Here is a 9,994-nt window from a genome sequence, read left to right on the forward strand (position 1 = left end):
TTAAATGTCGGTTGTCTGCTCATCGGGTAAGGCACTCAAGCGTCAGTGATAAGCTTATGTAACAGACGTTTGAAGGTGTTGTGTGACACTTAATCAGGTGTTCTGGTGTATTCTTTTTCTGAAATGTGTCATTATGTAGGTAGACAATTATCTACATATTTTAATATTTGACTAATTCCATTTCCTGGAATATTGTGATATCATGACAATTGGGTGGGTTTATTCATGTTGATATGCTCTGTGCCAGAAGGGTATAAAACACAAGCTACTATAAATAATACCATTGTTATTACATGATGTGTACATACAATTACATTCATCAGGGGAAACAGATGCTGTGTTTAAATCTTGCCTTTGGGATCAATGAGAGGTGCTCATATATATTGACGTGCTTATATTGAAATATGCATATGTAGGTGTTTGGTGTGGTAGTACCACACTGAATCTGAAATCAAACCCACCAGTCATCTAATTTAAGTACTATTTTCTGGACATTTGACAGCATCGGGCCGAGTCGTCGATTCACCAATGCGCTGTCGTCTCTCTCATGCACTTGATGGCGCTATTGGTTTGAAAGTGAGTTGCTGGGAAACCGGGTGGAGAAGGATTCCATCAGCCTGTCTGCCAGCTGAGTTCGGCTGCCTATGGTGTCAGGGTTGAATCTCCTACTGTAGAAGACACATAAACGTAGGCTAATGTGAATAGACACCCAAATGATGCACACTGACACTAGCTTGATGTCCACACACCGGCTCAACCCTTACCTGAGCCATAGCCTAACCCTAACCCTAGATGTATAAGTTTGTCTTGAATTTATTTGACCATTTACTCAGTTACAGTTTCTTATGTTTGACAGATTGGCAGCCTCCTAACTAAAGCAGTATTTGTTAAACTTATTATCATGCAAACATCCATTATTGTTTCAGAATTTTGTCCAAACAGTACATTATCAATGAAAATGTCTGAATATAAAAGTGTAGAGGACATTATTTTGTCAAACAATGAAAAACAGCACCTTTTCCCCCCCGTTTTGTGACACAACTTAATTCCTTTATTATTCAGAATAATATTACAGCATTGGTATGTGTGTTCAGTAGAGTAGTGTAAGTAGAGTAGTGCACTTCAAGTTGTTGCGTATCATAGTTGCAAGTATTATTCAGTTGATAAATGTTATTAAAGTAGATGAGGAGTTTAAGAACAATTCTGAGCTCACTGTGCCAAACCTAGTTAATAGAGGATGGAGACAAAGTAGTCTGAAACCGGTTTAAACAGTGTGAACAGAAGTGTAACAGGTTTAAACAATACTGTGAACAGAAGTCATTGTTTGTCCAGTCTAAACACCCCAGGCCATCAGGGCGGCGCTGAGTGCCACAGTCACAGAGACCTGGATGGAGCTGGCCCCGTTACACAGGTCTTTCTGGCAGCATGAGGAGCTGCTCGTGACACCAGCACTAAAGATGGTTGCAGTGATGGTCTTGCCACACAGGTCTGAGTCCAGACAACCACGGGTGTGGAGTGTCAGAAACCCAGTGGCATTGAATTCTAGATGGAATGAGATTTAGAACAAAACGTTAGGAAAACATGCTCTTTCCATGACACAGACTGACCTGGTGAATCCAGATGAAGGCTATGATCCCTTATTCAGGTAATTTGTTAAATCCACTTCAATCAGTATAGATGAAGGGGAGGACTCAATTGCACTGATACAATTGAGACATGGATTGCGTATGTGTGCCATTTAGAGGGCAAGACAAAATATTTAAGTGCCTTTTAACAGGGTATGATAGTAGGTGCCAGGCACGCTAGTTTGAGTGTGTCAAGAAATGCAACGCTGCTGGATTTTTCATGCTTAACAGTTTCCTGTGTGTATCAAGAATGATCTACCACCCAAAGGACATCCAGCCAACTCGACACAATTGTGGGAAGCATTAGAGTCAACATGGGCCAGCATCCCTTTGGAAAGCTTTCGACACCTTATAGAGTCCATGCCCGGAAGAATTGAGGCTGTCCTGAGGGTAAAAGTGGGTGCAACTCAATATTATGAAGGCGTCCCTAATGTTTTGTACACTCAGTGAATGCTAATTCATTGCATCTTCACAAGTCTTTGTGTGCAGGTTTCCTTACTTGCTTCTCCGGTGAAGCAGTTGAGAGTGGAGTTGTCACACACTATGTTTGTGGGAAAGAAACATGTCCCAAAGACCCCCACATTGCACTGCTTACAGGTCAAGGACTGGGCTGTGGAACATGGAGGAGAGGCAAGAGAAGTGGATGAATCATGTGCAGTTCAACACAATACAATACGACACAAACAATGATACAGTAGGTAGATAGGAGCACCTGAAAGTCATGAGTGGCATCAGGTGGAAGAATGAAAGAAGACAGATTGATGTCATACCTATAACTCACCCAGCAATTCACAATAAAATGCTGAAACGTACATGTTTAGAAATTCACAGTATGTATTGGTATCAGGTATATATATATATATATATATATATATATATATATATATATATATATATATATATATATGTATACATATATATATGAAAAGGAATGGTTGATTGTATACTGTGTAAATTGATGTTGTACACACAATGCAGCCCTGAAACTAGAAGTGTGTTTAGTGGCTTCTCTTATCTACAAGTTTGCCGGTAAAATGTGGTTCAGTCATTACAATAGAGTCAATATCCTCTTATTATTGAAGGTACTGCTACCACAGGAGACTACACTTGTCATACAGTATAAGAATGGCCTCGGTGCCCATGGAAAATACACATCATTATTACTGGTAATCAGACTAAAACAATAGAAAGCACTCTCAGGTTCTTCAAACTACTTTGTTGAACCTGAGAGTGCTTTCTATTGTTTTAGTCTGATTACCAGTAATAATGATGTGTATGTCTACCACGGATGTCTACCATCATATCACATTACAATTTTATAGCCTTAGAAAATAAAAGCACCTAGTACAGGATTTGCGAAAAACCTGAACTAATCAAATCACAATCTATTACTGTATCTGTCTTTGAATATTGCCATAGGAACAGAAGAAGCTGATATGACTTACCCACTGCTATGAAGACCACCAGGACAGTCAGCACAATCAAAATATTACTCTTCATCTTCTTGCAGGAGGGTAGTGTTTGTTGTTGTCAATAGGAGGCCTATTCTCAGAATCTATTCACTTTCATAGAGACGGGAAAGAACACTAATCAAATGAATGGGGAAACATCCAGTTTCCTGCTAAAGGTGTGATGCAGATGGAGACTAGAATGAAGTATAGCAGGTTTTATTGTCTTCCATGAGTGTGCTGAGAGGACATTTGTCTGAAATGAAGTCTGGAATGCAGACAGTATCTTATCATTTACATCGCATTGAAATGCTCAGTCAAAAAGTTAATTTGGCGTCTTGATTCGAATGATTTGTTCCAGCCTTTCACACACACACAAAAATACACCATGTAGTGTCTCGTAGTAGCAAATATTTTCGAAAGTGTATTCAGTATGATTATTTGTTGCACATAGAATACATAGAAAGGTTATCTCTATAAAAGAGCAACATGCTCAATGGGGAAACTCACTACGTATGATAATGGTCATTAATAGTGACATGGTTGAGAAGTTATTCCATTAAAAAGTGAATAGTGACTCTGACGTGTTCCAAATGTGAATGCAGTAAAGTACATACATTGATTAACTGTTCATACAGATGCTGCAGTAGGATGTTGAGTATTCTAGGCCCTAGAAGTAAAACCAGTTTGAATTGGTACTTGGAACTAAAGCTTAGAGTGAAACTAGCCTGAATAAACATTGTAGTCTTTTCCAGAATAAACCATTTTCAATGCGTTGTGTATCTAAGAACTACAACCGACAATAACATCATTCAATGGACACCTATGGAGGAGGTGTCCTTATTGTGAATAGTTTGTCGAGGCGAAGGCCAGATGGCCACCAGGGTGGCACCAGGGGCCACGGTGAGAGTTAGTTGGATGGCTCCAGCAGCCTGCCACGTTGCTCGGGTTGGTGCTGCAGCAGGTTTGTGAGATGGTGTAGCCGGCTCATAGATGCTAGTAGTGAATGTGGTGTTACAGGAAGCTGTGGCCATGCAGCCCTTGCACGTGATGTTCAGGATGCTACTGATGTTGAACAATAAATGAAGAAGGAATAAAGCAGGAGCAATTGTAAATACAGATATTTTTTGTTTGGCGTGCACTTTATTTAACAGTACACAAATTGCTAGGTTAACTGAGAAATGACACAGTAATTATCCAAAAATTACACTTACATAAGGTAAGAATTATTTTTCTTATTTTTATTGTAGCCTTCTACTTGGATGAAACCACAGGGTCAGTACCTGCTTGTCCGCTCTAGCAGTTGGGCTCTGAGGTGCTACATGTTGTATTTGTACCAAACAGACAAAGGCTGGTGATCCCCATAGAACATGTGTTACGATGCAGAGACTCTGCTGTGAGATGGATGGATGAGAAAGATGGTGAGAAGGAGAACAAAAGGAGAGAAACAAATAAGATTGCTGTCATCATGACGCAACCACCAAAGACTATCTCATTGTAATGGCTGGAGTGGAATGAATGGAACGCTATCAAACAAATAAGGAAACCATGTTTGACACCGTTCCAATAATTCCATTCCAGCCATTACAATGAGCCCGTCCTCCTATAGTTCCTCCCACCATCTCCATTGCCTACCTGCACTCACCAGCGCTGTCTAGTCTGCCTCATTAATTACTGTTGTTGTCACGTTCTGTCGCATAATTCAACAGGTGTGTGTCAGGATTTGGCCAGGGTTGTTCCGGTTTTTGGTCACTAGATGCCCCCATTGTGCCTTTTGACCTTTTGTTTTCCCTTGATCCCCATTATTATTTGCACCTGTGCCTCGTTTCCCCTGATTGTATTTAAACCCTTTGTTTTCCTCTGTTCTTTGCTCTGTGTTTGTATGTTAGCACCCAGCCCTAGTACTCTGAGAACTCTTGTTGATCCCGGTGGACTCTCTTGTGGAATTCTGTTTTTTGTTATTGTTTGTTTGTTTTTTGAGTATCTTTTGAGGCTTTTTGTGCTTTACCTTCCACCTTGTGGATTTACCTTTTTTGTCTTGGAGGATTACCTTTGTTCTTGTAGGATTCCTTTTGAGGTAGTGGAGTTACATGTTTTCCTGAAGAACTTCACTTTTTACTTCATTAAATACACCGTCTCAAGTACTGCTGTGTCTGCCTCATCTTCTGGGTTCTGCCGACTATTCGTGGCTCAGTTGGTTAAGTGGCTGTTTCTCACTCCGGAGACCCGGGTTCGTAACCGGGTCCTGACAGTGTGTCAATAGCAGGATAGTTTCAGATTAAAAATCAATAGACTTGGCTCTAAATAACACCTATCTATACATACTTTACATTGTCTGCAAGATCAGACATAGTATTACTATCACCCGAATGTTCATTTTCGGAAGTTTGCTTTCATTTCAGAGCATAATTTGTAAACATTTCAACTGCATTTAATTATAACTTTTTTTAAATTCCACAAAATGCACACCCATCCAAATGATGTCTTTCTTCTCTTTCTTGTGATGTACAGTGCCTTTGGAAAGTATTCAGACCCCTTTACCCTTTCCACAGTTTGTTACATTACAGCCTTTTTCTAAAATGGATTAAATATATTTTTTAATCAGCAATCTATACACAATTCCCCAAAATGACAAATCGAAAAACAGGTTTTTAAAAATGGTTGCATATTTAGTAATAACCTAAATACTTTATTTACATAAGTATTCAGACCCTTTGCTATGAGACTCGAAATTGAGCTCAGGTGCATCCTGTTTCCATTGATCATCCTTGAGATATTTCTACAACTTGATTGGAGTCCACCTGTGGTAAATTCAATTGATTGGACATGATTTGGAAAGGCACACACTTGTCTATATAAGGTCCCACAGTTGACTGTGCATGTCAGAGCAAAAACCAAGCCATGAGGTCAAAGGAATTGTCAGCAGAGCTCTGAGACAGAATTGTGTTGATGCACATATCTGGGGAAGGTTACCAAAAGGTATCGGCAGCATTGAAGGTCCCCAAGAACACAGTGGCCTCCATCATTCTTAAATTAAAGAAGTTTCCAACCACCAAGACTTTTCCTAGAGCTGGCCGCCCGGCCAAACTGACCATTCTGGGGAGAAGGGCCTTGGTCAGGGAGGTGATCCTGATGGTCACACTGACAGAGCTCTAGAGTTCCTCTGTGGAGATGGGAGAACCTTCCAGCAGGACAACTACCTCTGCAGCACTCCACCAATCAGGCCTTTATGGTAGAGTGGTCAGATGGTAGAGTGGCCACTCCTCAATACAAGGCACATGACAGCCCGCTTGGAGTATGCCAAAAGGCACCTTAAGACTCTCAGAAACAAGATTCTCTGGTTTGATGAAACCAAGATGGAACTTTTTGGCCTGAATTCCAAGCGTCACGTCTGAAGGAAACCTGGCACCATCCCTATGGTGAAGCATTGTGGTGGCAGCATCATGCTGTGGGGATGTTTTTCAGTGGCAGGGACTGGGAGACTAGTCAGGACAGAGGCAAATATGAACGGAGCAAAGTACAGAGAGATCTTTGAAGAAAACCTGCTCCAGTGTGCTCAGGACCTCAGACTGGGGCGAAGGTTCACCTGGCTTCGTGATAATGCTCTGAATGTCCTTGAGTGTCCCAGACCGAGCCTGGACTTGAACCCGATCGAACATCTCTGGAGAGACCTGAAAATAGCTGTGCGGCGACATTCCCCGTCCAACCTGATAGAGGTTGAGAGGATCTTGTAACGGTTTTGACTTGAGGTTATTATTTATAGGGGTGCCAGGTAGGTTGTGCCTACCAGAGAAAACATTGGTTTCTCCTTTTAGTTTGGGTGGGAATGAGTCCCATCTGGTCCGTCAAGTCTACACCAATACAAAGGACTTATGTAAAAGTCAGGATGGAAATAAACTTTTCATAAACCCTTAAAACATGGGAAAGAACTTCAAAAACAACTATATTCTTTTGCGTGGGTTGTATTAACAACATCAATGATTACACACACATATAATAATATAACACAATGAGTTCTGGTTCCTCCAGAAATGTCCTGTACCTCGGGCCTAAAAAGAGTCCTGCCAGGTAGAGTTCAGGGAACTCAAGTGACTTCTGTCACGCAATGTTTGTCCTTTCATTCCGTGTAGCGTAAACCCAGTATTAATCATACCATCAATAGAACAATAAGTTTACCACAGAACTTTAAAGCGTATCACTCTTAATAAGTCCTCAACTACAATTAACTACATAAATCACAGTATACATCACATCAAAACAAATGAAATACCGTATACAAAAAGGTGGTAGTCAGTCGGTCAGTCAGACAATCCAATCCGCCAATAGATCTCCCGCAGAGAAAGGCCACGAAGAACGGAGAGGTGTAGTCCAGGGACGCAAAGAACGTCTCCATCACAACCCCACTTTTGTGCAGCTGATGCTGGCTATTTAATTGGGAATTAAAGGGAAATCGCCCTATTGGAAGGAGCTGCACTGAGACGGTTCAGAAAAATTCAGGGCCGTCACAATCTGCAAAGAAGAATGGGAGAAACTCCCCAAATGCAGGTGTGCAAAGCTTCTAGCATCATACCCAAGATGACTCAATGCTGTAATTGCTGCCAAAGGTGCTTCAAATAGGTACTGAGAAAAGGGTCTGAATACTTATGTAAATGCAATATTTCCGTTTTTTATTTGTAAAAATTAGCAAACATTTCTAAGAACCTGTTTTTGCTTCGTCATTATGGGGTATTGTGTGTAGATTGATGAGGGGAAAAAACTATTTTAATCCATTTTAGAATAAGGCTGTAACTGTAACGTAACTAAAAGGTCAAGGGGTCTAAATACTTTCCAAAGACACTGTAAGTGTCAAGACGATGCGTTTACTCCGAGACAAAGTTTTAGCGTTCTTATAGATGCCATGGAAAGACAATGCACACTCAATTGAGCCCATTTCAGCCATTACTCCGGGGTGTGATACAAGCATTTCCATAGTCGTAACGTTAACAAGAAAAAAACGTCAGGCCCAACAGACCCGGCTCCAGGATGAAATGCGTGAGGGGACATTTCAAATCCATGGGGGGGGCACAACTAGTCTTGCTTTAAAGCTTTAATAATGTAAGGTAGATTGGTCCTACTACTGTGTGTCAATTTGCTAAATTTCCACACAAATATTCATTACAAAACTGTACAAAAATGTATCTGAAATTTAGCTGTACACATCAACAACCATGGCTTTATATAATAACAGAAATATATACACCCCACTACAACATGTGTATCCAAAATGCAGCCTGTAGCCATAGCTGCCATTGGTCTATTTTTTTATTTCACCTATACTTAACCACGTTGACCAGTTGAGAATAAGTTCTCATTTACAACTGCGACCTGATAAAGCTAAGCAGTGCGACACACACAACACAGAGTTGCACATGGAATAAACAAATGTACAGTCAACAACACAATAGAAAAGTCTATATACAGCGTTTGTGCAAATGACGTAGATTAGGGAGGTAAGGCAATAAATAGGCCGTAGTGGCAAAATAATGACAATTTCGCAATTAAACACTGGAGTGGTAGATGTGCAGAAGATGAATGTGCAAGTAGAGATACTTGGGGTGCAAAGGAGCAAAAGAAAAAGCAATATGGGGATGAGGTAGTTGGATGGGCTATATACAGATGGGCTATGTACAGGTGCAATGATCTGTAAGCTGCTCTGACAGCTGGTGCTTAAAGTTAGTGAGGGAGATATGAGTCTCCAGCTTCAGTGATTTTTGCAATTTGCTCCAGTCATTGGCAGCAGAGAACTGGAAGGAAAGGCGGCCAAAGGACGAGATGGCTTTGGGGGTGACCAGCGAAATATACATACATGGAGCGAGTGCTACGGGTGGGTGCTGCTATGGTAACCAGTGAGCTGAGATAAGGCGGGGCTTTACCTTGCAAAGACTTATAGATGACCTGGGGCCAGTGGGTTTGGCGACGAATATGTAGCGAGGGCCAGCCAACGAGAGCATACAGGTCGCAGTGGTGGGAAGTATATGGGGCTTTGGTGTCAAAACGGTTAGCACTGTGATAGACTGCATCCAATTTTCTGAGTAGAATGTCAGGGGTTATTTTGTAAATGACATCGCCGAAGTCAAGGATTGGTAGGATAGTCAGTTTTACGAGGGTATGTTTGGCAGCATGAGTGAAGGAGGCTTTGTTGCGAAATAGGAAGCTCATTTTAGATTTCATTTAGGATTGAAGATGCTTAATGTGAGTCTGGAAGGACACCTAGGTATTTGTAGTTGTCCACATATTCTAAATCAGAACCGTCCAGAGTAGTGATGCTAGATGTGCGGGCAGCTGCGGGCAGTGATCGGTTGAAGAGCATGCATTTAGTTTTACTTGCATTTGCACGGAAGGAGAGTTGTATGGCATTGGAGCTCGTCTGGAGGTTTGTTAACACAGTGTCCAGAGAAGGGCCAGAAGTACACAGAATGGTGTCATCTGCGTAGAAGTGGATCAGAGAATCACCAGCAGCAAGAGCGACATCATTGATGTATACAGAGAAAAGAGGCGGCCCAAGAATTGAACCCTGTGGCACCCCCATAGAGACTGCCAGAGGTCCGGACAACAGGCCCTCCAATTTGACACACTGAACTCTGTCTGAGAAGTAGTTGGTGAACCAGGCGAAGCAGTCATTTAAGAAACCAAGGCTGTTGAGTCTGCTTATAAGTATGCGGTGATTGACAGAGTCGAAAGCCTTGGCCAGGTCGATGAAGACGGCTGTACAGTATTGTCTTATATTTTTACATTTACATTTAAGTCATTTAGCAGACGCTCTTATCCAGAGCGACTTACAAATTGGTGCATTCACCTTATGACATCCAGTGGAACAGCCACTTTACAATAGTGCATCTAAATATTTTAAGGGGGGTGAGAAGGATTACTTTATCCTATCCT

The 9,994-nt window shown here is 41.4% G+C and overlaps 1 protein-coding gene across 1 annotated transcript; it reads right to left on the minus strand.

The window, feature by feature from the left end:
- Positions 1–1,028: 1,028 nt before the first annotated feature.
- LOC124013085 (ly-6/neurotoxin-like protein 1) lies at positions 1,029–3,266 on the minus strand. The gene is made up of 3 exons (XM_046327235.1): positions 3,071–3,266; positions 2,125–2,235; positions 1,029–1,542 (listed from the first exon to the last, which is right to left on the minus strand). The coding sequence occupies exons 1-3, from the start codon at positions 3,123–3,125 to the stop codon at positions 1,334–1,336; spliced, it is 375 nt and encodes a 124-aa protein (XP_046183191.1). The 5' UTR covers positions 3,126–3,266; the 3' UTR covers positions 1,029–1,333.
- Between the last annotated feature and the right edge of the window lie 6,728 nt (positions 3,267–9,994).

Source organism: Oncorhynchus gorbuscha, linkage group LG24, assembly GCF_021184085.1.
Source record: "Oncorhynchus gorbuscha isolate QuinsamMale2020 ecotype Even-year linkage group LG24, OgorEven_v1.0, whole genome shotgun sequence".
NCBI classification, from domain to species: domain Eukaryota; kingdom Metazoa; phylum Chordata; class Actinopteri; order Salmoniformes; family Salmonidae; genus Oncorhynchus; species Oncorhynchus gorbuscha.

Excerpts from the sequence above, each read along its gene's own strand:
- LOC124013085 (XM_046327235.1), bottom strand. The coding sequence starts at position 3,125 with ATGAAGAGTAATATTTTGATTGTGCTGACTGTCCTGGTGGTCTTCATA. Across the intron at positions 2,236-3,070 it reads GGTGGTCTTCATAGCAGTGG|CCCAGTCCTTGACCTGTAAG; the intron begins GTAAGTCATATC and ends CATGTTCCACAG. Across the intron at positions 1,543-2,124 it reads CTGCTTCACCGGAGAAGCAA|AATTCAATGCCACTGGGTTT; the intron begins GTAAGGAAACCT and ends CATTCCATCTAG.